General features: G+C 46.5%; 1 protein-coding gene across 1 annotated transcript in view; it reads left to right on the top strand.

The window, feature by feature from the left end:
- The window catches only part of VWA3A (von Willebrand factor A domain containing 3A), a gene marked incomplete at both ends in the record, with an annotated part of 49,320 nt that extends 25,183 nt beyond the window's left edge, over positions 1-24,137 (top strand). Inside the window, 18 exons of the mRNA XM_080913005.1 lie at positions 123-217; positions 1,402-1,521; positions 3,518-3,592; positions 3,798-3,942; positions 5,220-5,415; positions 7,616-7,686; positions 10,913-11,062; positions 12,561-12,630; positions 13,254-13,361; positions 14,258-14,355; positions 14,809-14,946; positions 16,257-16,365; positions 19,083-19,227; positions 19,552-19,696; positions 20,326-20,477; positions 21,783-21,906; positions 23,735-23,832; positions 24,086-24,137. Coding sequence (XP_080769131.1) covers positions 123-217; positions 1,402-1,521; positions 3,518-3,592; positions 3,798-3,942; positions 5,220-5,415; positions 7,616-7,686; positions 10,913-11,062; positions 12,561-12,630; positions 13,254-13,361; positions 14,258-14,355; positions 14,809-14,946; positions 16,257-16,365; positions 19,083-19,227; positions 19,552-19,696; positions 20,326-20,477; positions 21,783-21,906; positions 23,735-23,832; positions 24,086-24,137 — 2,091 coding nt within the window. The remainder of the gene's footprint in view (positions 1-122; positions 218-1,401; positions 1,522-3,517; positions 3,593-3,797; positions 3,943-5,219; positions 5,416-7,615; positions 7,687-10,912; positions 11,063-12,560; positions 12,631-13,253; positions 13,362-14,257; positions 14,356-14,808; positions 14,947-16,256; positions 16,366-19,082; positions 19,228-19,551; positions 19,697-20,325; positions 20,478-21,782; positions 21,907-23,734; positions 23,833-24,085) is intronic.
- Between the last annotated feature and the right edge of the window lie 2,369 nt (positions 24,138-26,506).

The following is a 26,506-nucleotide window of genomic DNA, read 5'->3' as shown; positions in this document are numbered from 1 at the left end:
GGCGGCCCACCCACCCATGGCAGCCCACCCAACCACTCATGGAGGCCCACCCACTCACTCATGGCGGCCCACTCACTCATGTCGGCCCACCCACTCACTCATGGCGGCCCATGCTTTTACAGAAGCAGCTCGGGAAAGCTGTGCAGATATATGAGAAGCGGCTCCAGTGGCTCTCCCTGACCAGCAGAAGAATCTGGGGCACTGTCTGTCAAAGAAGGTACTGATGGTGCAAAGCACACTCTTGTTCCTTGAGGGGTCGGGTGTGTGACTCAAAGTTTATGAGGCTCATCAGCCCCATGGGCAGCCTTGAAGCCGGTATCATGCACACCAACCTTCATCGCTGCATCTCAAGACTCAGCTAGAAGCAACAGAGAGATGGATCTGGTGGGACACACCTGGTACCACAGCTCCTGGAAGGTTAGGGCAAGGGGGTTAAGAATTTGAGGCTAACCTGGGGTACATGGTTAAGACCTTGTTATACACATCACACCCCCAAAATGAGTATAGCTGAAGCTCAAAGTAAACAGAAAAGTCTGAGAAATGGAGATTGAACAGTCTAGACCACACTTAGCCGTGTGGCTGGATCCAGAGGGCCAGCCTCGTTAAGCGTCCCTCAGCTCTGCTTTCCTCTCTGTGGGCTCTGTTTCCAGATTGGGATTTCCCTGCAGGTGGCAACACAGCATGGATCCACTTTCTGCCAGCTTTGCATTTCCAGGGCTTGAGCATGTATGTGTCAGGCTGGCCAGGGAGGTGTGATATTCAGAATGCACAGGAACAATTGCTCACTCTTGAAGCATGGTGTGTGCTGGGCAGTGGTGACACACACCTGTAATCCTAACACTTGGGAGGCAGAGGCAGGTGGATATCTGAGCTTGAGGCCAGCCTGGTCTACAGAGTAAGTTCCAGAACAACAGAAAAACCCAGTCTTGATGTGGTGGGGGTAGTGGACACATAAATGGATACAGCGCTGTTTCCCAAGGAGAGATGAGGAAGCTCTTGGCGGAAGAAATGGGGAAGGCTGAGGGGGCAGGGGAGACATCCCAAAATGCCATGTTTGATGCTTATAACTGACTCTAAGGAGTCTTTTTTAAGTGTTGTTCTCTGTAGTTATACATCAGAGGGAAGACAGGCTTTTTGACTTGAAAATCACCACATGCAGTCCTTGACCCTTAAACCACCTCCACAACATGGTGCCATAGAAGAAAGACAGACAATCCCACAACACCCTTTCACGTCCGCTACAAACCTACTGCTGTCAGTCTCAAACTACAGAGCTCCTTGGCCGTCTCCGAGTCTGGCGAGTAGAAGCCCCCTGGAAAAATCTTTAAATAATAAACTGGAATGGAACAAACATTATCTGCAAGGTTCAGGTTGCCTCCTGAAGTTCGTGTTTCTCTTTAGGGTGGTTATACTGCTGGACGTCTCGGTGACCAGTTCCATGTACCTTATTCACATCCAGCACTCCCTGCGGCTGCTGCTGGAGGAGCAGCTGTCCAACAAAGACTACTTCAACATCATCGCGTGAGTCTCTGGAGTCCCCCACAGGGTTGCGGGAGAGCCTGGAAGTGGATGTCGCCACCATCACCGGGCTGGGGCTTCAGACAGACTGCAGGAGCACAGACAGTGATGTCAGGAGCATCCTAAGATACGCATCTGTTTATCTGATTCGGGTGATCTTGTTTGGGGTCTTGAATAATTGAATGGCTGCAGGTCTATCCCATTGGGGGAAAGGTGGTAAGTGGCCCCAAAACACAGGACTTGATCAGCCAGGGTAATGTAACGCAGCCCATTGCCCCAGTTGGCTTTCAAACCGGTAAACTCAGCAGAGAAAAGGGAGAGTCCCCGCTATGCCCATGTCTTACTCTTAGCCTGGCTCTAGCAAGAACTGCAAATACTTGGTATTCTGATTCTAAATTAAATTTTAATTTTAATCTATAGATAAGTAGTATTCAAAATCTGAAGCTATATACAGCTTCAGCTATAGTTTTAAAACTATATTTCAAAATTATAATAATATGTAGTTTCTAAAATACATATTCATTTAAAAATTATATATTTTATATTTCACATATTATATAGTAACTTTAAAAGTTTGTAAGTTACAAATATGATTTTAAATTGTATGTGCTATCATAGTAGCCTTTAATCCGAACACTAGGGAGGCAGATACAAGAGGATCTCTGTGAGTTCAAGGCTAACCTGGTCTATATGTTGAGTAAACAGAAGCAAGCAGGTTATAAGTCATACATGCAGAACAGCTCCATTTCTAGAAATATATTCACCTAAGCATTTTTAGAGAAAAATATAACGAAGAGTTAAAATTCTAGGGAAGGTGATAAAACAAAAATATTTTGCTTCTTTGTATATTGTTGGATTTCTAACCCAAGTGCCATCAAATGTTTGTGAGCTGATTCCTAGAGAAATGTCACCACAGGTGATGGGAGAAAAGCAAGAGAACCATCCTAGGCAGAAGCACAAAAGGATGGGTTGAAGCCAGAAGGGCAGATGGAGCAGTGGAGATGCTGGAGCAGTGGAGGTGCTGGGGCAGTGGAGGTGCTGGGGCAGTGGAGATGCTGAGGCAGTGGAGATGCTGGGGCAGTGGAGATGCTGGAGCAGTGGAGGTGCTGGGGCAGTGGAGATGCTGGAGCAGTGGAGGTGCTGGGGCAGTGGAGGTGCTGGGGCAGTGGAGATGCTGGAGCAGTGGAGATGCTGGAGCAGTGGAGATGCTGAGGCAGTGGAGGTGCTCGGGCAGTGGAGATGCTGGGGCAGTGGAGATGCTGGGGCAGTGGAGATGCTGGAGCAGTGGAGGTGTTGAGGCAGTGGAGGTGCTCGGGCAGTGGAGGTGTGGCTTCTCCAGGAAACGGGTCCATTGTGTCAAAAGGAAGAGAGAAGCTACTGGAAAGTGAAGTCACTTCCTGAAGTTCCTAAGAGTGGAGGGGTCAGTGCTGTATAGGGAGTGATCAGGAAGAGGGATACAAATGTGTCTACTAAGGAGTTTTATGTGATTCTCAGAAGAGACTGGCCACAGAGGAGGCCTAGGTTCAGTGAAAGGACAAAAAAGGATACCTTGTCATCCATAAAGAAATAAATTCTCCTCTTGGGAATCTTCAGTACTGTCTTTCAAAGAAAATGAGATCATGTGTATTTACAGAAAAGACCATAATTCCCCTGAGAGGGAAGTGCACTGTGAGAGAAACTTGGGCTCCAGGAGTCTCACAGGAACAGTGATCTGCTCCAAGGGACAGTGAAGTCCTGCAGAGAAAGGACCCTCAGAGTATTGGGAGGGCAGTGGCCAAGGCTGGCTCTGTCTCTGCTTGACAATCCTGGCACTGTCCCACAGAGTTGGCTTTAATGTGTTATGACCAGAAAATCTTGTGACCTACCCCAGATCAGCAACATTCCAACATTTTGGGGGCCTACTGTCAAAATATGAGTGCCTTCAGGCCTGTGGATCCCAGAGAAGGGAGACACAGAAAGGATGTATGTCCTAAATCCAAACTCCTTTGCTTCCTCGAAGGTTTGGAAGTACCATTGAGAGCTGGAGGCCCGAGATGGTTGCTGTGAGCCATGACAACTTACAAAGTGCCTGGAGGTGGGTGATGGAGGGCAGAGCCTTTCTCTGTAGCTGTGCTTTGCAGCTGCCCTGTGTCCTCATCTTCCCCATCCCCCTCACTGCCGCCCCGCCAACGTGCAGCCAAGGGCACACACCAGCAAACCCCTTTCTTCTCATTGTTCTTGGGACCCTAGGGCCTCAAAGGTGGTCCTCCCAACCAAGCCTTATGTCCCTGCCTCCCCAGGTGGGCCCTGGGCCTGCGGTGTCAAGGAAGCAGAAATGTCCTCGGAGCCCTCCGGAAGGCCATAGAGGTGGATTTCAAGGACAAAGCCAAACATGAGTCTCAAGGCATCTACCTCTTCACAGGGGGTGTCCCTGACCAAGATGTGGTAAGTAGTAATCATCCTAGACACCTAATGTCTTGTTTGTTGTTGAGATAGGGTCTCACTATGAAGTCCTAGTTGGCCTGGAACGGGCTTGTGTAAACCAGGCTAGGCTCAAACTTACAGAAGTAAATTCCATCTTCCTCTACCTCCCACAGGCTGGGTTTAAAAGCATGAGCCACCATGTTTATTTTCTTCTTGTCTTTTACTTTCTGTGGTGTTGAGTACGGACTTCAGGCCCTTGCTTTTGCTAGGCAAGCATTCTACTGCTGAGCCACAGCCTCAACCCAGCCTGCTTATCTGAGCTACCTCTTCTCAGATACAAGTACCTAGGGACACTGTCACAGCACAGCTCCTGCCTCACAGGTCTCAGGTGGGCCTGAGTCTTCATTATCGACAGCCCCCAGGATGTTCAATGTCCTGCATATGGACCACAGTAGGCAAGACGAGGCTTTCAGGCCCAAATCCCTGCCAGGCCCTGTTAAAACATGGGAAGAATATGTGTTCCAGGCTAATGTCTTTCTGCCTTTGCATACAGAACTGGACAGAGCACATAGTAGGGCATCAAGAAAGATAATCAAAGGGCCAGAAAGATGGCTGAGTAATTAAGAGCATCTACTACCTTTGTAGAAGACCCAAGTTCAATTCCCAGCACCCATATCACAACACTTATAACAGTTTGCAACTCCAGTGCCAAAGGATCTAACGCCCTCTTCTAGCCACAGTGGGAACTTGTACTTACCTATGTGTATACCCACCTCCCCACAACACACACACACACACACACACACACACACACACACACACTCATTTATTTATTTTTTATTTTTTTAATGATTTTCTTTTCTTTATAAGATTTATTTTTATTTTATGAAGGTGCCAGATCCCCTGGAACTGGAGTTACAGACAGTTGTGAGCTGTCACTGGGTACTGGGACTTGAACCCAAGTTCTCTGGAAGAGCAGCCAGTCCTCTTAATTACTGAGCCAACTCTCCAGCCGCCAAAAGTGTCTTTGTTTTTTTTAAAAGAAAAATGATCACCTGGGTGGTGGTGGCACACAATTTTAATACCAGCACTCAGGAGGCAGAGGCAGGCGTATCTCTAAGTTCAAGGCCAGCCTGGTCTACAGAGGGAGTTTCAGGATAACCAGGGCTTGAAAAAAACAAAAAGAAAAGGAAAGGAAAAGAAGAGAAGAGAAAGGAAAAGAGATGACCTGCTGAACTTTTAGAAGATCAGCAGTATCCAGGCCTCAGGTGAGGACTTCTGTCTTCTCTTCCCCTTAGCACGCACTCAGCGCCTATGTGGCAGAGGCCTGTGGGGGTTGCGACCTCCAGCTTAATGTCTGTCTCTTCTATGTGGGTGAGCCACAGATGGACACGACACCCCCTGCCTGCTACGCCAGCCGAACTGACACCGCTACTGCCTACAGAGAGATCACCCAGGCTGCCTCCGGTCGCTTCCACTGGTTTGGAGAGACAGGTACATGGGAGTTTCCTGGTCCTCTGTCTCTCTCTTTCCAGACAGTGTCTCAGCACTGGCATGGTTCCCCTTTGACATTAAAATCGTGTCAAGAAGCAACATGTAAAAGTCATATTTATTAAGTTAGGAGGGTTGGAGAGATGACTCAGCCGTTGAGAACACTGACTGTTCTTCTAGAGCACTCAGGTTTGATTCCCGGCACCCACAAGGTGATTCACAACAATCTGTAACTCCAGCTTCAGAGGACCCAATACTTTCTTCTGGCCTTTTCAGGGCATCTCTCACTAATGTGGTACACAATGCAGGCAAAACACACCCATACGTATAAAATAATAAAACAACTTTAAAAATTAAATTTCAGTGGGCAGAGACACAGTTTAATGGGTAAAGGGGCTTGGCACCAAGCCTGAGTTCAATCCCTAGATCACAAATGGAAGAAGAAGAAAACCTACTCCCACAAGTAGTTCTCTGACACTGACCCATATGTTACAGCATGAACATGTATATGAGCGTGTAAACACACATAAGTGACATAAATGTGGCCCAGTGCTCAAGGACACACTTAGCATTTATAGGCCCTAGAGCCCATCCCCAGCCCTCAAAAAAACAAAAACAAAACAAAAAAAAAGATGTTAAACTAATATTCTGGAATAATTACTAATGATGATGTGTGTAAATGACATTTATGTACTTAGTACCACTGACCTTTACAGTTAAAGTGACTATGAGCAGAGGGTGCAGCTCAGTGGTGGGATTAGTCCTTTGTATGTCTGGGTTCCAGTCCCCCCAAAAGTAAAATGGCAAAGTTTACACTGGGTATAATTTACTGCAATTTTTAACAGGTAAAGCCTTAAAGTCCTGCAGAAACGAAGACTGAGGTTGACCTCAGTGGTAGAGTGCTTGCCTAGCATGCATAAGGCCCTGTGATAGATCTCCACACTGATGTGTGTGTCTGCATATGTGTATGTGGGTGTGTTATATGTGTGTGTATAATAACACACACACACAAGCACACGATCTAGAACACGTAGTAAAGATCCCTTAGACTGACAGTTCCCAAAGTGTCTGGCATATTCACAAATGATTCATATGTTACATGGAGCTTTCTCGTTCTATGTGTCTGTCTGTCTCTCTGTGTGTAATAGCTACAACAATTACATGCTTATCTTATATTTTAGAAAACCACTGACCTCGTTGACCATACAAATTTTCTTCTTTAAAACTATAAGAAGTACCAGGTAGCGGTGGCACAGGTCTCCAATCCCAGCCCTTGGGAGTCAGAGGCAGACGGAGATCTGAGTTTGAGGTCAGTCTGGACTGCAGCTTGAGTTCCAGGACAGAGAGCTACAGAGAGAAACCTCGTTAAGGGGAGGGGTGGGGGAGAAGCAAATGAAATGCAAAACTATATTAAATAATCAATGACTTAGAGAATCTGCATATGCAAAGATCAGTGCAATAGCGTAGAGAGGTTGAGCCTGAGACACACTAACTCCTTCCGGCCTCTGTGACTCGCAGAGGAACTTCCAGAGGCAGGGCATGCCTGTCGTCACAGCGGGTGGCATCACTTGGGTGTGAGCTCTAGAGAACTTTCCAGATCTTTCTTTCGAGGATCTTGCTGGATGTGTTCAAATACATTCCCGGTGATGCTCACTCATAATGGCAAACACGGAACAGCTGTGAGCTGCCAGACACAGCTTAAGCATTTTACATGCGCTATAACTTGAACCTCACCATAACACCATGGTTATGAAGCAGATGATTATTTGGCCTGTTTAGCAAATGAGTAGCTGAGGCACAGCCTGAAGGACAGAAGCTGAACCCAGGCAGGACAGCATCAATGAGTAATGTCCTTGCCAAATACCAGAGTCCCACTGAAGAGTAACAGTGACAGGTTCACTGCAGATATCAGCTACCATAAATAAGTACCGTGTGAGTCTTCCCATCCCATACAGTAGCAAGAACCTTTGCGTGGAACTTCCCCTTCCCATGAGTGCTAGGACACAGTCCTGTGGCTAGGTACACTCTTGGTGACAATAGAGCACTGGATGATATAAGGTTGTGGCTGGCCAGTTCAGTCCACTGCGGTCCCATCTTGCCTCTTGGGCTTGTCACTTCCACGTGGCCTGCACACACAAAAGGTATTGACACTGGTCCAGATGCACATCCTCCCGCTAATGCTCCAGATGCGCTTTGTTTCCAGGTATCTATGAGAGTGATGATATCAACGCCATCATGTCTGAGATAGAAAAAGCCCTCAACTACTCCCAAAAGGTATGCCTCAGCTTGGGCTTAAACACGTACAGTTCTTGCCATGGCTGTTGCAACAAAATGCTGTAGGCAGAGTACTCTGAATCAGAAAGACATTTACACTTCTGTCCTCGCAGAGCCATGTTCCTTCTGGAGACTATGGATAAAACCTTCACTGTTACAGCCCTTTAGACTTGGTGACAAGCAAAACTCTGTTAGATGCTTTTTATAAATGGCACCAAAGATTTCTAAGACTACTGCCGTAGGAGAAAGAGTTCAAACACAGACCACGGAAATAGCTAGGAATTTGTACCCAGTAAGCAGCCAATGGGTGGAAAATAAAAGGAAGTTGATTGGGTGGCAAGGGTGCAGAGGCTCTTGTTAAAGGCAGACCAAGGACCTAGAACTCAAGGGGGAGCAATTCTGAATGGATATCAAGGGGAGAGTGACTTTTGCTGAACTTACTTAGCACAAGTCTTTGCTAAAACTTGGTTGAGATAGTCAAAGCGGAGGCCTTCTCAAGAAGCTGACTCTAAAGTTTGGTCCATGACCATCCATGGGTGTTCCTTAGCATGAGCATGGTCTAACCCATACCTCCATCTGTACAAAGCTGTCTGCCATCTATGTGCTGGTCTTTTCTTTCTCACAGGAACACTAGCTGTATTAAATCGAAAGGCCTACCCCTCCTCAAGTATGACCTCATCCTGACCTCCATTTCAATTTCAGCTACAAAAATGTTATTTTTAAGTAAGGTGACATTTGCAGTCACCAGGAGGTCACTCTGCAACAGATCTTAGGAAACACAAATCAGCCCATACCAGCTTTTTTCTCTGTGTCTAGATCTATTAACAACCAAGGCTTCAGATGGAACATGGGGATTGCCTGTCTTTCAGTGGATTTTGACCTATATGCTGTAGATTCTGGCCTCTGTTGAGTTCTTTTAACACATGAGTTCTTCTTAGTCACAGTCTTTGCACCTGCTGTGTTCTCTGCCTCTAGCTATTCCTTCCTAGGTCATCCATGGCTTGCTCTTGGTTACTCAAAATTCATTTTAAAAGTCTGGTAGTAGTTGCCCACAACTTTAATCCTAATACTCTGGAAGCAGAGGCAGGCAGATCTCTGAATTCGAGGCCAGCCTGGTTCTCATGGCAAGTTCCAGGTTACACAGAGAAACCCTGTCTTGAAAAGCTAAAACCAAGCTGGGGAGATGGCTCAGTATTTAAGAACACTGACTGCTCTTCCAGAGGTCCTGAGTTCAAATCTCAGTAACTACATGGTGGTTCACAACCATCTGTAATGAGATCTGATGCCCTCTTCTGGTGTGTCTGAAGACAGCTACGAGGTATTTACATAATAAATAACTAAATCTTAAAAAAAATAAAAGAAAGAAAGAAAAATCAATATCAACCAAACAACAACCAAAAGAAACAAAGAAAATAATTTTTTAAAAAATACTTTTCCAAAGGAGATTTTGAGTAGTCAAGGTGAAGTTAGAAAGATGAGAAGGAGCCGGAACAATGAGAATGAGAATCCAGGGAACGCACAGGTGAACATTTAAAGATGAGTTAAGGATTTGTACCTGTTGGAGCATACAGGGTGAGGGACAGGAAGCAACAGAAAGAAGTCCCCAAGGTCTTTTCTGGGACAACTGGTAGACAATAGTGTCGTGACAACTGAAAGAGGATGTGAGTCGGAAGTCTGTGGTGGTGCAGAGGGTGAGGCTGAGAGAAGGTGAGCTTGCCTGTGAAGATTGAAAAGGGAGGGTGTCCTGAAGGCAGATGGGAGATGGTAAGGAGTAGAGATAGAGATTTGGAGAAGTTCAACTCCAGGTTAGACAAGGAGGTTATAGGGCCTGTGGTGAAGCCAAGGCAAGGATCTGAGAAGGTCTCATCCTGCCTCACACGTTAGTCCCTATTTTATAGACTGACTCATATCCACAGAGGACCATAGCCACACAAGACAGCAGAACCATGAGTGTGTTCGTTTCCCCTATAGCTGCTGGGTCAGTGGACTGGTGGCTCCCCAAACATGCCTTAGATCATCTGGTGTCTGTAAATCTCTGGCTCTTAAATGCAAACCATCCTATTCTCATTCCCAACACACTTACAAGGTTTTAGTGAACAGTAACACCCTAACCCCACCACCTTTGGATGTGTGCTTATGTTCAAAAAGTGTTCTCTGATGTTCTGAGTGTGAACTAGTAGAACAGCTTTTGGAAGCTGAGAAACTTTCAGACAAAAAGAATCAGCATCTGCTGTAATTCTGCCAGTGTCTGTGTTGGTGCTGGAATATTATCTGCTGACTGTGTGGCTGAACATGGGTTTCACATGTTGGCTTGCCCAGGCTCCTGAAGTTGACTTAATGAGTAGTATGACCTTGAGTTCACAGAGCTATGCTTTCCCTGTCAGTCAAGCAGTATTTTGGCTTCTTCATCAGTGTAACAAATATTTGAGAAAAACCAAGTTAAGGGAAGAAGGAATTATTTTAGCTGCCAGCTTCAGAGATTTTAGCCCATAGCTGATTCCTTGGCTACTACTGACCTGAGCATCATGGTGGGATGTAGGTGAGGCTGAGCATCATGGTGAGGATGTAGGTGAGGCTGAGCATCATGGTGGAATGAAGGTGAGGCTGAGCATCATGGTGGGATGTAGGTGAGGCTGAGCATCATGGTGGAATGAAGGTGAGGCTGAGCATCATGGTGGGATGTAGGTGAGGCTGAGCATCATGGTGGGATGTAGGTGAGGCTTAGCATCATGGTGGGATGTAGGTGAGGCTGAGCATCATGGTGGTAGATGTATTTGGGACAGGAAACTTATATTGTGGCAGACAGGAAGCAGAGAGGAGAAGACAGAGAACCAGTTCCCAAGGATCTGCCTCCTCCTTCCAGCAAGGCCCCTTTTTCTATAGTTTGTAGAACCTCTTATAGTGGTACAGAGGACCATGCATAAGCTAAAGGGGAACATTCCATATGCAAACTGGGTATAAAGTGGTATCATTTTCATGTCTTGTTGGCCTGAGGGCTTGAAACTCCAAACATTACTTTTCCCAGTTTCCAGTACAATAAAGAAGTCCTTTTTTTTTTTTTTTTTTTTAAGAAGTCCTTTTTCTCTATAAGATTAACCCACAGAGCTCTTAGCCCCAAACTGTATTCTCTGGGCAGAAAGAAGTATCAAAAGGCTGTCCTGCTGCACGTGAGTATCTCTCTGCCCATAGCTGTCAGTGTGCTCTAACCACGCATTTCCCATTGCAGTGTGCCTTCCTTGTGGCCTCCCTGAAGAACCATTCAGGAAAAGAACTGCAGAGTGCAGCCCTCCCGAAAGACAAGCCAAGGACTCTGCAGCAAAGTCAGCCCAAGAAACTCTATCCTCCCAAGCCCACAGCCCCCTCGGTGGCCAGAATGGTTTGACACCCTTCCCTAATAACACACAGAGGATTTTCTTTCCAGTTTGTCTCCTTGTCTTTCCTAGATCTCAAAAGGACCGGGCCAGGCCCCAGGACTAGCACTGGGAGGGACAGAAATTCAGGAAGGGACATTCCATGGGGACCACTGAGAAGAGCCTCTTAGTTTAGAGGAGGGTATCTATGGTCCCCCACCCCCCTGTGCTTTTGGTTATACCTGTCTCAGCTTCTTTCCCTAGCCTAGTTCTAGGATCTCCATGGAAATGCACTCACCTCCTCTGTATGTGGTAGCTTAACCTGAAGGATGTGTAGGGAAAGAGTAAGGTCACTGATAGGATTTGTTCCTGGAGACCAAGCTTAGCAGGGGCAATGATGGACTCTCGGATTCAACCTAAGCCTGCTGGGGAGTATCTTCAGTCACAGCCATCAAACATGTCCTGCATAAAATACTCATCCCTTACCTAAGTGGTCAGGGGGCCTTTTACAGGGAAGACCAATACTGTGAGCAGAAGTCGGTGAAACCCACAGGCTGGTCAGCAGATTGCTGACTCAGCTGCTAGTGAACATAACACATTCCAGAATGTGGAAGTCTATCCCAGGACGTAGAGCTTACTCATGGGGCTGCATTTCCAAGGCATTTCCTGGATTCACTCAAGGAAGCCAAATAGCCTAGACTCATCTCTACCCCTCTTAACATCCCCACACTGGAAGAACCTCAGAATCTCAGGACCTTCCTTGGGGACCTTCAGTGGTTCACAAGCTGACTCAATATGAGGTGGGCTAAGCTGCAGCATGGCTTCCATTGGGTCCTCCTGACAGGCTAGGCACCCCCTGGAGTGATAACATCAAGGCCCTTTCCACCATGGGTCACAAAAGGATCCTTTTGTTGGCCTGATGCCTTGGGTGATTTTATTAAACTATTGCTACATTCTATTTGTGCCCAGTAAGGAAAAAATTCCTTACTGAGGGGCCCAAGAGGACATAGAAATACCAGGCAGAGTAGCACATGCCTTTAATCCCAGCACTTGGGAGGCAGAGGCAGGTGGATCTCTATGAGTTCAAAGCCAGACTAGTCAATACAGCAAGGTCCAGGCCAGCCAAAGCTACATAGTAAGACTCTGTCTTAAAACAAAAACAAAAATAGAGCATAGAAGTTACCCAAATGGTTGTTTGTCATAATGGAGATCCAGAAATTCTTGGCTAGTAGGAAGAGAAGCGGGAAACTAGCAAAGAATATTCTAGCAAATACCGGTGGCTCCTCCAGTGTGCTTTTGTAGTATCTACATGCATGAATGCACACATTCATATACCTTTTCACTCCCAAATCTACAGTCCCCTGTGAAATCTGCTGCAGAAGGTAGGCCCAACATGCCTGAAGTGTTAACTCCCTTAGGTCCTCCCTATAAATGTTCTTGATTGGCAGGTTGAGGTCAGGGGTGACTGGGGAACTACCTTCCCAGGCATCAGGCCTCTGATGGGCAAGATGGCCTGTTTTCTAGAAAGCTAAAGACAACCTGGATGGAGAAACAAACTCCCAGCTGAAAGCTCTGAAGTGTTACCCCCTCGATGGTGAAACAAGGGTCTCTCCAGGTAAGGTGTGGCAGTGGGCAAGTGGGGGTGGAGACACAGCTGAGGCATGAGTTAATATTGAAAGTGATCACCTACGTGATGGCGAGGTTGACTGGGTGCCCACCCACCAGCCAAGATGCTTCTCACAGAGGCTGTGGCTATCCACCCTCTACAGTCAGGTCCTTATTTGCTGATGCTACTAAGTTCAGGCCCAGACGGGTTCATCAAAAGAAGCCATAGATATTTTTTTTAATGAAAGTACTCACTCACTCTATAAACCTGGGGCTATGTGTCTTCATTTTGAAGAAAAGGATTTATAGACTGTGGTTCGTGCCAGTGAGCCCAGGAATCTTATTTGCCTGCCTGTAAGCCGGGCGGACCATGAGGAGACAGCACAAGGCTCACCAAGCACTTAACACTGTGTCCAGAAATCATCAGGACTTGATGACAAATGGTAGCCCCAGCTGTCACTGGTCCAGACAAGGCCAAGGAACCTGAGATGGAAGCGAGGAGCCTGAGATTCCCATGTCTAGGGCAGATCTTAGCTGAAATTGAGGTAGCCAAGCAGCGTAGCTTTATCAGTGGGACCTACAGAGCTGCCCATCAACCCAAATGTCTTCCAGCTGCAGCCCAACCTGGGAAAGAAAGGATGGTCGAACAGAGGACGAAGGCTAACCCTAGAGCAAAAGCAAAGTTCTTTCTGTTCTACACAGAGTCTGGGAATAGTGTGGGTAAGCTAAAGCCAAGGTGTGTCTGAACAGCGCCTGGCCCTGGGGAACCGGGTGAGGATAGTAGCCCTCTCCGGCTACCTCAGGCCTTAGCCTCTGGAACAGGTCCATCCTTAAACAACTCCGTTCTCCCAGCCAGAGAAATGACCTCGCAGTTTCTTGCCATTGGCACAGAGTGAGAAAAACCTGGGGGCTCAACTATCCTTAGGCGCACTGGTGCCTCCTGAAAGAGGCAGTTTCCTGAGCCCTCAGGACAATTAGGACAGGAATAAAGATTCCCTTCCCTAGGCCTGCCATTGGGTCCCTGTGAAGTGGTACTTATGTTACTTACTTCTTCATGTAACAAATACAAGCAAAAGCAACTAAAGAAAGGCTTTATTTGGGCTCTCAATTTGATGAGATATAGTTCATCCTGATGGGAAAGCCATCAGATGTGGCAGCAGAGACATCAGACAGCCGGCCTCACTGGGCCTGCAGTCAGGAAGCAGAGAGAAAGGAAGGTTGGCACTTCTCCCCCTTTCTTTTATGTCCTCCAGAACTTCAGCCCATGCAGTGGTGTCAGCCCATTCAGAGTGGGTCTTCCCTCCTCAAATCTCTCTGGAAGTTCCCTCAAAAATACACACAGAGGCGCATCTTCTAGGTGGTTATAAATCCATCAATTTGACAATGAAGATTAGCCATCACAGTACCAGTCTCAGCTGGACTCTGCTAAATAGAGAAAGAGGACCCTGAGCAGCCCACCCCTATCCTCAGCCCACCCCTGTCCTCAGCCCACCTCTATCCTCATAATGTACCTTCTACATCTTCAGTAAACTATGCCTAAACAATCTGCAATGAATTGACATGAGAAAGGAAAGAGGGGAGACATATTCATGGTGACACTGCTGTGTTTCTCCTAGGTTCTGTGTACAAGAAGTACACTCAAAAAAAACCTATTAGAAGGGCTAATTCTTCCATTGAGCTGCCCAAGAAGGACACTGTTTGCTCTAGTCAAGAGGTATTCCGTTGTGCATATCAGCACGAGACCCTTTTATTTCTTCTACCAAGCATATCCTCCAGGAGGGTGGGCATCCTTGGAAGAGAGGGCAGATGTGTTAAGAATGCCTGCTTACTGTGACATATGGGGTAATAATATTAAGTTCAGAAGCGAGTCTGCTTACCTCCTAACTGGCTGGCCTTGGGAAGCCACATAACTACATTCAGTCTCACTGTGTAAAATGAAAACAAGCTGAGCCCAGAGACAGAGGCAAGTGGATCTCTGTGAGTTCAAAGCCAGCCTGGTTTACATAGCAAGTTTCATGACAACCAGGGTAACATAGACCCTATCTGTCTTAAGAAGAAAAAAAGAAAAAGAAAAAGAAAAAAAGAAAGAAAAGAAAAGAAAAGGCACAAAATAAATAAAATGAAGACAAATCACTCATTTAGGCCTGACAGTATTTTTGTTCTACAGTGGACAGCCACTTGCAGGCTGAAGAGACTGAAACTGGAGCTCTCCAAATGCCTTGGTCCCAACTGTAGACATCAAAAGTCAGTCCGGGGCTCGGCACTGGCCAAACACTGCACTCTCTTCCCCAGTATAGAGATCAATGTAAGTCACAATGTGATATTCTTCATTCCCCCATTCCTTCTTTACCTTCCTTTTGTCAGCTGCTAGTGGCAGAGAAAAGATCAGGGGACACTGATTTCCATTCCTGCTGTATAAATCACTCGCTAAAGTAGGATTTCCCTTGGTTGATGGAAAATAAAGAGTCTGATAGAACAAAAAGCCAAGTCCCCAGGGTCAGAGACCACACTCTGAAGTAGAGGGTAAGGCCTAGACACAGGTGTTGAGCACTCAACCATGGCTGAAGTAGTCATTCCAAAGTATTGGTACCTGTATTTTCCATCAGTGTGATAAGAAACTATGACCAAGGCATCTTTTAGGGAAAAGGGTCTATTTTGGACTTACAGTTTCAGAGGGCTGGAGTCCATGACCTTTGTAGTGGGAAGCATGACAGCAGGCAGGCAGGCAGTAGAACAATAGCTGAGAGTTTACATCTTGATCTGCAGGCATGAGGCAGAGAGAAGTAATTAGGAATGGCATGGGCTTTTGAACCCTTAAAGTCCACTTCACTGATAGACCAACAAGGTCACACCTTCTAATCCTCAGAGCCCATGGGGTGGGGCATTCTCATTCAAACCACCAGAGTAGCTGACACCAGCCATGGCCGTTAGGAGGGCAGGAGGAAACAGTTCCCTCTCTGTGCTTTCTAGTCACGTGGTTTTCTCAGTGTTCTGAGGATGCAGTAACTTTCAGTACAAGGTAAAAATTGGCTTCTTTTCCTCTTTGCCCTTTGATACCATGTTACCAACATCAGAGGAAACTAAAAGTAGCCTGAAAATTATCCACTAAGAGAACTTGGGGTCATTTTCATATGCTGACCCCTCTCTATCAGAGATCATCTTTCTGTTTGAAACAAATGGACCTTCCAGCCTTTCATTAAGGATCTCATAGTTTTAAATGTATGGATGGTAAAAAAAAAAAAAAAAATGTATGGATGGTGTGGCTTTTACTATTCTGGTGACTCCTTTGTCCTGGCACCATTATCCCCCTCCTTCGCAGAACCATCAAATCTAGTAGTAAATTAAAAGAAAAATAGCTTTTCAATAAACAAAACTGGTCCAAGCATGATGCTCTCTACCTAAAATCCCAAGACTCAGGAGTTGGAAGAAGACAGTGAATTCAAGGCAAACTGAGCCACATAGTGAGACCCTGTTTCAAAATTAGACATGAGAACCAAGACACATATATACAGAAAAATATGTTGAGGATTGCTTATTATAATGGCATCGACTATTTTATGGGTGCTGACTATGAACCAAAACACTGATAAATTAGCCTCTGCTTGCCTTCCTCAGGGAGTGGTGAGACACGTCCAGTGGACGCTGTGGGAAATGGAGGCGTACATCACATGCATGGAGAAGGTGATGAGGTCTTATGTGCAGAGGCTGCACTGGCTGCTGTCTGGTAAGTGTGACAACAGCCCAGAGAGGTGGGAGGGGCCAGAGAGGAAGTGCTAAAGTTAATCCCAGGGACTGTCAGGCCAGTGGGCTTAGCCAACTGATTCTCCTTATACTGAATGAGCTCTGGGTCCAGAGGTCAGACAAGGTGACAGAAGAGTGGACAGAAACTAGAGAGAGCTTCTGCCTATCCTCTCATCCCTGTTCATGACTGATGACACACCAGCTCTGACCACGGCTGTTAGAATGGTAGGAAACATGGGTTAGGGGAGAAGCAAGACCTGGGCATTAATGGGGCCCACTTGAACCCCTTTGTAAAGGTAGAAACGAAAGAGGTTCCAATCCACAAGACACCTCCTCTATATTCCCCCTGGGGTACCAAGATACCTCAAAGAAAGGTACATGGAAGGGGCAGGCTGTGGAGGCTCAGAGTCACATCCAGAGGAGGGCAAACTATAATTATAGGTGTGGTGGTCCTTACCTTGCAATCCCAGAACTTGTGAGGAAGAGGCCGGAAGGCTAGGGGTCCAGGACAAGGCTTGGTTGAGCCTCAAAGCCAAGAGGTCAGGCTGACATCTTAAAGTAGACAGGAAATGAAGTAGACAGGAAACACTTCAGCTTTGTGGTCAAAGAGAGCCTATGCCCCCTCCTGGCAGGCTGTGTTGCCATGCGGGGTCCTGTGTGATATCACGAAGTCAAGTTTTCTGCAGGAAAGCCTAATGTAACTGGTCTGTGGCCATGGCTTGAAGCCATGACTGCTGCTTTGCACAGCCTCTCTCCTAAGCTCCAGGGTGATTGACAGGTCATAGGCCAGACCAGGGCAAAGGGGAACTAGAGGGGAACACCTTATCCCGTTCTCAGCTCACACCAGTCACTCAGAATAGCCGATGGCTGTGTGCCTTCATTTGTAGCAAGGAGCTCACACCTCACACACAGGTCCACACCCACACACCTGGATTTGAAACTCACCTGAGAGCCAGAGCTATAGCTTAGTGGCAGAGTGCTTGCCTAGCATGTACAAAGCCACACATTCAGTCCCTAGGACTCACACACCCAAACTCATCTGGGGGTACTTCATTCATTTATTCACTCACTCACTCACTCACTCACTCACTCATTTCTTCTTTCATTCAACCGTTCAGCGAAGAAGTGTTGAACTCCTGACAGGTGTGTATGAGAGGAAGACAAATCCCAACAGGGCCCCTGGGCTCATGGGTCATGTTGTCTAGGAGAGAGCTGTTAACCAAAGAGTCACAAACAGGTCTGATGTGACAGCCAGCAGTGATAAGTTTGGGGAAAGGAGGAATGTTATATTGTGAGGGACCATCGGCTAGCGTGGAAAAGTGTCATCTCAGTGTCCTCTCAGAGAAAGTGTCCCTGGAGTGATGTTTAAAGGTTGTTTAGGTGATTACAAGACAAAGAAGAAAAGCGGGCTGGGGCAGAGGCCTTGAGGGGAAGGGACAACTCTGAGTCCGATGAGAAGGAGACTGTATGATAAGTAGGAGCCAAGAAGAGAGCATTCAGATAGAGAGCATCCAAGTAGAGAGCATCAAAAACTTAACTTAATGAACTTACAACACGCCGTATGGCAACACAGGCTGCCAGGAGGAGCCATAAGGCTCTCTTTGAATTGCTTCCTATTTCATTTCCTGTCTACCTCAAGATGTCAGCCTGGCCTCTTTGGCCTTGATGCTTAGCCAGTAGCCCTGTAACCCTGTTGAGATTTACCTTCCCTCTCTTACACGCCTGTCAAAAGAGCACTTATGTTACCAAGAGCAATGGGAAGCCTAACAAATTTTCCATTGTTTTTACAATGATCCTCTGATCGCTTCGTGGATGATAAACTATTGGGGAATAGGGTGGGACAAGGGTTTCCTGGTCTGACCCATTTGGATAAGAGACCTGGCCAGTTAGAGGGGCATGTGGCAAGATGAGTTGGGCAGAGATTTCGGAGGTGAAAATGGCCAGGGCATGGTGACTCACGTGTTCCCACCCATTAGGTACTAAATGTTTGTTGTTGAGGTCTTTGGAAGGCTGACCAGCTGGCTGGCTAGTTTCACAGAGCATCCTTCCAGCTTCAGGTTGGCTTTCCTCTTATTATCCCTAAGACAGAATTGCTTTGGGACACCCAGGTGAATGCTGCGAGAACCTGGGCAACAAGGCCCAACAAACTTGGTCCACTTATTGTGGTAAGCACCAGGTTGATATTCCAGCTACTTCTCAGTTTTCTTCTGCTGTCCCAGTGAGCACCAGTGTTCATGACACTGGTCACACCAGATACTCAGTGAGCTTCCCCAGTGTACTTTCTGCTTAGCCTTGTATAACCAGAAGACCAAGGTTAAAGGTGCCTGACTAAAGTGTGGATTAGGGGACCAAGACAAAACCTAGGCTCTAAGCTCTGGGATTCTGGGCAAGTTGCTAGTCCTCTGGAACCCTGCTTGAGCCTTGAACAACTTTTTTTAATGGGTAACACATCCCCTATGGGTATGTCCCTCCAGTCTCCCAGCCTGGCTGCCTCTCCAGCCCCCAGAGCTGAAATCTTCATCTCTCAAACCTCATAAGGCTAGCTAGCTCCCAACACCACCAAAGGGACATCTCCCAGTGGACAATTTGTGACCAACTATCAGAGAGGCAATAAGTATTACAGGAGTTTGCATTTTGTAGCTACTATGAAGAAAACTAATGTCCCATCCCTCCCCTGCCTCTGCCACCCTCTCGGAGCAGGGAGCCGCAGGCTGTTTGGCACCATCTTGGAAAGCAATGTGTGCATTCTACTGGACACCTCAGGGTCCATGGGCCCCCATTTGCAGTGGATGAAGACAGAGCTCGTTCTACTGATTTGGGAGCAGCTGAGGAAACACTGTGACCGGTAGGAACAAGGCTGGGATATGTAGGGTCTGGAAGATCAAAAGGCGGGTCCCTAGTTTCCCAGGCTGAGCACAGTTCCAAGAAACAGAGGTTTCAGAAGCAAGAACTGCTCTTTTGAGGAGCGAACAATGTATTTTCTGCATCAGTCCACTTACATTTGCATCTAGCATTTTCAAAGTGTTGTCCTCTACCTCCTCAGTGTCTGGACACACCGTAGAGGCCTCAAGAGAACAGTTCTCACAGAGGTAACATCCACAGTTTCAGCATAAACTGGCCTGTTCTAACCAATCCTTCCTTTTCTTCTTGTCTCTTCCTTCCTCCCCAGTTTTAACCTGCTCAGCTTTGCAGAGGGCCTGCAGCCATGGCAGAACACTCTGGTGGAAAGCACAGATTCTGCGTGTCATGAGGCTATGCAGTGGGTGGCCCACCTGCAAGCCCAGGGGAGCACCTCAGTCTTAGAAGCTTTAACGGCAAGTGCTGCCGCAGAACCCTACCATGCAGCGTGACAGAGACAGTGCTACCCTATGCCAGTAGCCCATGATGCTTTAGGACTTACAGCATGTCACTTTATCTCATCTTCCTGCTAGCCCAGTGACATGGGGCTCTCTCAATTTCAGATGGAGACAGAGAGGGTTAGGGAGGTTGAGTGGCCTATCTGGGGCTAACCAGATAGGAAGTGGGCCTTTTTCCCCATCCTGATGCCCCAGCTCCCTTGGTCTATCTTAGGCTAAAAAGGCATCTCAATCTTTACTTACATTTTTTTTCAGTGTGTGTGCATGCAAGTGTGCCTGTGTGTGTGTGTGTGTGTTGTATGAACTGTATGGAGCACACATGTCATGGCACATGTGTAGAAGACAGACAAATTTTTGGAGCTGGTTCTCTCCTTACAGCCTTACATGGTTCCAGAAATCAAATTCAGGTCAGCAGGCTAGCATATTCATCTTGGGCAGCTCAGAATCTCAATTCTAATGGGCAATTTTATAGAATGCTTTCAGACACATTTTCCTTAGGGACAGAGTCTTCTCTATTAGGTAATCATTTCTGCCCTTCCCAATTAATCTCCATTCCCAGACACGAGTCCCTTTCTGTGTTCTCTTAGAAAGCCTTCAGCTTTCAGGATGTGCAAGGACTGTATCTCCTGACTGATGGGAAGCCAGATACAAGCTGCAGCCTCATACTCGACACGGTCCAAAAGTTCCAGCAGGAGAGAGGCGTGAAGGTGCATACGATCTCTCTGACCAGCACAGACAGGTGAGCAACAGCAGTAAACTGAGCTCGGTTCTCTAGTGTGGCCTTCCACTAACCCACAGCATCCCTCAGACATGGGAATCAAGAGATGTATTGTCTTATTTGTGGCCCCAATACCACAAACAGAAGCCTTTTTTTTTTAACCACAGACTGACCACACAACAAGCTGCTCTTACATCACTCTGTAGCCTTGAACTGATGTATCCCAGCTCATGAATCCTGCTAGTCTTCTGTCCTTCTGGAAACTAGAGAAGAAAACATTGACGTAGCACAGCTCTTAATACTATTTATTCTTTGGAAATTTCATCCATGTATTCATGGATAACTATGCCTACTCCCATTCCCACCTCCAACTTCCCTGAGGCCTCTACAATATCTCCCTCATGATTTCTTGGGTCTTTTTTTTTTTCTTTCTTTTTAAAAAATTGTTTTTTTTTTTTTTTTTTTTTTTTTTTTTTTTTTTTTTTTTTTTTTTGCTTTATATATATGAATAGTTCGCCTACATGTAGATACGTGTACCACATGAGTGCCTGGCCCCTTCAGAAATTAGGAGTTCAGATCCCTGGAACTGGAATCATAGACAGTTGTGAGCCACCATGGATCTCAGGACTCAACTCAGGTCCTCTACAAGAGCAACAAGAGCTCCTAACCACTGAACCATCTCTCCAGCCCCATCTCTCTCTTCTTATTAATGTAACACACTGAGTCCAGTTTCTTCCACCTGTATGTACATGGACATGAGGCTGTCTACCGGGACCTGTGCAACATACTAATGGCTACATACCCCCCAAAAAGCAACCCCCCAGACTAGCCAACTGTCAATAGTTCCTCAGCCAGGAGAAGGACTTCTGGACCCCCTCCCCCACCGTGCTGGCATTAACTGGCTTGATCTTGATAGGACAATTATTTTGTCACGTAGAAGAACACATGCCACACAAGATGCAGCCTCTTCAAAGGAGGACTAGAGCATGTCTCAGTTGCGGAGTAATGCTTAGATGCATGAGTTTAACCTCCAGTAAAAAATAAACTTTGTTAATAAAGTTGATTTTCTGGGCACATAGTTTTTCTCTCTGACTGAACTATAAACTCTGTAAGGGCCGTATTTGTGTTCCTTTAGTCCTAACACACAGCAGACACTGGTGGTGCATAGGCCGGCTGAGAGTGTACATGGAAGTGCTTAATGGTGGTCTCAGTGGTGTAAGCTGAGGCCCCGTAGCCAGGCCAGAAGGCTTAAGTTCTACTGTGGTCCTGGGGGTCTGTTTGTCCCTCCTAACCCCTGTGTATCCCTGAACCTTTGTCTCCCCCCAGAGCAGCAATTGAGTTCCTGAGGAATCTGGCTTCCCTCAGTGGGGGCCGTTACCACTGCCCTGTTAGTGACGAGGACCTCAGCGGGATTGAAGGCTTGCTCACCAGAGGCTTCATCGAGGAAAGGGTAGGTGACCAGTCATACTGTAGGTCTGCAGAAGAGGCTTCAAGACGCCTCCACAAGTGCTGGCTTCCTTCTACCTGAGATCTCTGCTTCTCGTTTGATATGTCACACTGATCAAGAAGGACATGTTTCCCAACGGCTGTCCCCTTAAGCCTGTGGTTCTCTGCCTTCCTAATGCTGCAACCCTTTAAGACAGTTTCTCGTGTTCTGGTGACCTCCAACCATAAATTTATTTCATTGCTCCCTCATAACTGTCATTTTGCTACTGTTATATATCATAACTAGCAGTATATAAATATCTGATATGCGACCCCTGTGAAAGGGTCATTTGACTCCCAAAGGGGTGGCAGCCCACAGGTTGAGAACTGCTGCTCTAAGCCAGATCCCCTTGAAGGTGAAATTGCTTTATTTGGATGGCCACTTTGGATCGGCCATACTTACATTCCCATCCTTACAGCTCAAGAAGTTGAGGTTTGTGCCCAAAGTCAGACGAAGGGTGGAGCCCAGACCCTGAGATGGGGTTCGGAACCACTGGGCTTTAGTTCCTGGGGACCCCTATCTTCAGTGTTCATTCTCTTAAACAGACATTTAGCTCATCTGTTAAGTAATGACGTCAACAGTGAGCTAATATATAACAATAGCGGAGGCGACTCAAAGGTCCCAGGGAGCCCCTCCCATTTAGCAGGAGAATATATACATATTTAACTTTTGTGTTTATTTATATTATGTATGATAATTACATTTGGTATGATAGCTCTGTTGTATGTACAACTGCATGCCAGAAGAGGGCATCAGATTCCATCATAGATGGTCCGGAACCACCGTGTGGGTGCTGGGAATTGGACTCAGAACCTCTGGAAGAGCAACCAGTGCTCTTAACCACTGAGCCAATTCTCCAGCCTTACCTACTTGTAGCTTTTTTTTTTCTTTCTTTTTTTTTTTTTTTTTGTGAGACAGTATTTCGGTATGTAGCCCAGACTATCTTTGAATTCTCAAGTCTCCAGCCACCATTTCCCCGGTACAGGGATTACAGGTGACACCATGCCTGGCTTAACGTTTGCTGCTGTTGTTCAGAAGTCCTGGAAGTTGAACCCAGAGCCTGGCTAAGCACTCTTCCATGGAACTACAATTCCAGATCCCTAGGCCTTGGTTATTTGAGAAAGGGTCTCATGTAGCCTAGGCTGGCCTCAGATTCACTATGTAATTGAGGCCAGCCTTGAACTCCTGATCCTCCTTCCCACTTCCTTCTCTCTAGTGCTGGAATGAGATATGAACCACTACCCTTATTCAAAGGATTCTTCAGTGGGAGCAGCCACTGCCACACTGCTGGTGTGACACACTGGTGGCAGCTTCCTCTCTGTCTCAAAGCTCTGGTTACTTGGGAGTCAGTGTTTAGAATTAGGCTCTGGAGTTTCAGTAGTTAATGCTTTGGAAACATTCCTATAAAGTTCTATTTAACCATAAGAAATGAAGAAAGGGTTGAAGATATTCTACTGACTCACTAACAGTTTAGGTAAGGCACATACCACGTTTACCACATGGGCCCAGGAAAGAGCCAGACTCGCTGAGATTTAGACACCACCTTGGTCCCTCCCCACCTCCATCCCCACCCCCACACTCTGCCTCTCAAGCATCCAATTTCAAACTATCCCAGATGTAGAGTGGCTTCCTGTATACATGGAGATTCACAAGCTGAGGCCCACGAAAACTTCCTGCCTCTGCTGAGAGGTGACATCTAATTTGCTCTAACCATCTTTTGAGAGTTTAGATTTTCAGGTCTCAGCCAATTAATTCCATAAAATGAATTTTACATTCTTTTTCCCTTCCCCAGGATCCCATGCTGCCTCTGTTTGAAGGTGATGACTTAAAGATACTGGCCCAGGAGTTTACCAAGGCTAGAAACCTCCTCAAGCAAGCCCAGGTCTTCAGGTATGCTTGCTGGGCTGCCCCTCCCACCTGTTTAACCACCCAAATGGACATACCTTTAATCCTAGCACTCAGGAGACAAAGGCAGGTGAATTCAAGGCTAACCTTGCCTTCGTAGTTTCTGGGTAACATAGAGAGACCTTGTCTCAAAGAAAATTTACATATGAGAAAAAACATACAGCATTTGTCTTTCCCTAGCCTACCACCTCATTACCCACTCCCAGGAGACCATTTTTCTTGGATTTCTGCCTTCTAGATCCCAGCTCCTGAAGAAAAACAGCATGCAATCAAAGGTTACTTCTTGCTAGAGATATTCTCAGGTAAGAGCAGTGGATGCTATCCCTGCCTGGTATTCACCAAGGACCAGGCACATGTGTAACTGTGGGAAGGATCAGATGTTGTAATTTCTCACCCACTGAGCACCCCTGTCAGAGAAAGCTGTGCCCCCAGATTACATGCAGGAAATAAACTGTTTATCATGAGGACATTCTGAAGACTGAGGGCAGGAAGGCTCTTTTTATTGGTGTATGGGGCCTTCTGGGCCACCACATTCTCTTACCCTGCCTGTCCCTCAGCACATCATGTACTGTAAGCACTAGACTACGATCACTAAGAAGTTTCTCTTGCCGCCCTCTGCCTAGTGACTCCTGGTTATCTAGATGTCAAGGTGCATCTCAGATCAGCTCAGATAGCATCCCTCCACCCTGAACATGTCCCTGAGACCCATCCAGGACCTCCAGGAAGATCCGATGCGTCTGGCTTTCCTCTTCTTCTGGCTGTCCTGACCACCATGCCTCTCACGGCATTCACTGCAGGCCACCATGCCTGCCCAATGTCCTAAGCCTTCTTGGCCATGGTTCCTCCAAGAAACTGCTGTCTTAACCATCCATGGATCCCCAGACCCTGTCGTATGGCACTCAAGGGGCAAGCAGTGAGCACCCACCTGAATGTGACAACCCAGCTCTGGATTCTCCTGTACTTCTTACCACCCTATCCACAGCCCAAGGCAGGTACCAGCAACCTAGCTTGGGAAAAGACACAGCCAAGAGCCAAGTCCACTACCACCCCTATTACCTGCTAACTGGAGGCTGCTATGGACCCAGTCTAGAGTAAATGCTCCGCTACAGCCTCTGAAAATCAGACTTCATCCCTTGAGCCCAGCTATGTACAAATGAGTGGCAGCATCATGTGTTAGATCAGCTGGAGTCATTTCCTAAAATGTGAAAATTGCTTTTGCTAATAGAGTCAAAATGAGTTTAAATGCTCGAGTACTGGTAATGATGTGTGAGTGTGTGTGTGTGTGTGTGTGTGTGTGTATGTATGTGTGTATGTGTATGTGTGTGTGTAAATTCTGATAGAGATTAAACTCTTAAAATCCTCATTTCAATTATATAGAGGATTTAAACTCATTGTGGAAAAGATAATGTACTTATTTTTAAAGATGAACAACTCAGACAAACACAAATGGGAAATAAATATGCAAAAATGCTTACCCTCTTAGAGTTGTGACTCATTTGCCAGTATGCTCAAGGTTCTAGGTTCAATCCTCAGTAACACACACACACACACACACACACACACACACACACACACACGCACAGAGACTTGAACCAGGCATCACACTACTGCACACATCTGTAACTTCAGCACTTAAGAATTAGAGGCAGGGGAATTCGTCATTCCAGGCCAGGCTGGGTAAAACCCAACCACCCGTTACCGTGAAGGTCAACAAAGAGGAACTCAACAGCCCTACTCATCTTGGAAATGAAAACTAAACCTCAGTGAAACATATCGGCACACGCCATTCACTGGCTTGACGGACAGAACAAGATTCTGATATCTGGGACGGGGGTCAGGGGAAGAAAATGTACATTTCTACCACTTTGAAACTTTGTCAGTTTCTACTAAAGCAAAGCACATCTGTCATGTGGCCGAACAATTCCACCCTAAGGGAAATGAGTGTGTGGCTGTGAGAATGTGCACAGTAGCTTGAATCAGAAACCACAATGCCCAACCGTGGTACAATGTGCAAACACATATAGGGTATTTGTATAGTGGCAAACTATGATTCAGCGGAAAGAGCATCAACTATGGCTATGACATCCAACAATAAGATGTATCAAACTCATCCAGAAGGTGAACAAACCCAAAATAACTGTGGCTCCATTGGTAGAAAGCTTGCCTAGCAAGCACAGGGTCCTGGGTTCTTGATAGCCCACCCTGCATAAAAAGGTATGGAGTCGGGAGGATCGAGAAATCAAGGTTATCCTTGCCCACAGCAAGTTCAAGACCCATCTGTGCTACATAACAACTTCTCTCAAGGGGCTGGAGAGATGGCTCAGTGGTTAAGAGCACTAACTATTCTTCCAGAGGTTCTGCATTCAGTTCCCAGCAACCACATGGTGGCTCACAACCATCTGTAATGGGATCCGATGCCCTCTTCTGGTGTGTCTGAAGATAGTGACAGTGTACTCACATACATAAATAAATCTTTTTTAAAAATACTCTCAAAAAAGAAAAGAAAGGAAAAATGAAGAGACAAGAAAAAAAAAGAGGTATCAGACATAAAAGCATGCGCTCACAATTCTATATGAAATTCAGGAACAGGTATACTCATTACTGAAACAAATCACAGCGATAGCTTCCGTGGGGAGTACAGAGTGATCACTAGGGTGCT

The sequence above is a fragment of the Micromys minutus genome (assembly GCF_963924665.1).
Source record: "Micromys minutus genome assembly, chromosome: 2".
NCBI classification, from domain to species: Eukaryota; Metazoa; Chordata; class Mammalia; order Rodentia; family Muridae; genus Micromys; species Micromys minutus.
Note: the sequence above shows the minus strand (reverse complement) of the source record. Positions and strands in the feature narration are given on the sequence as shown.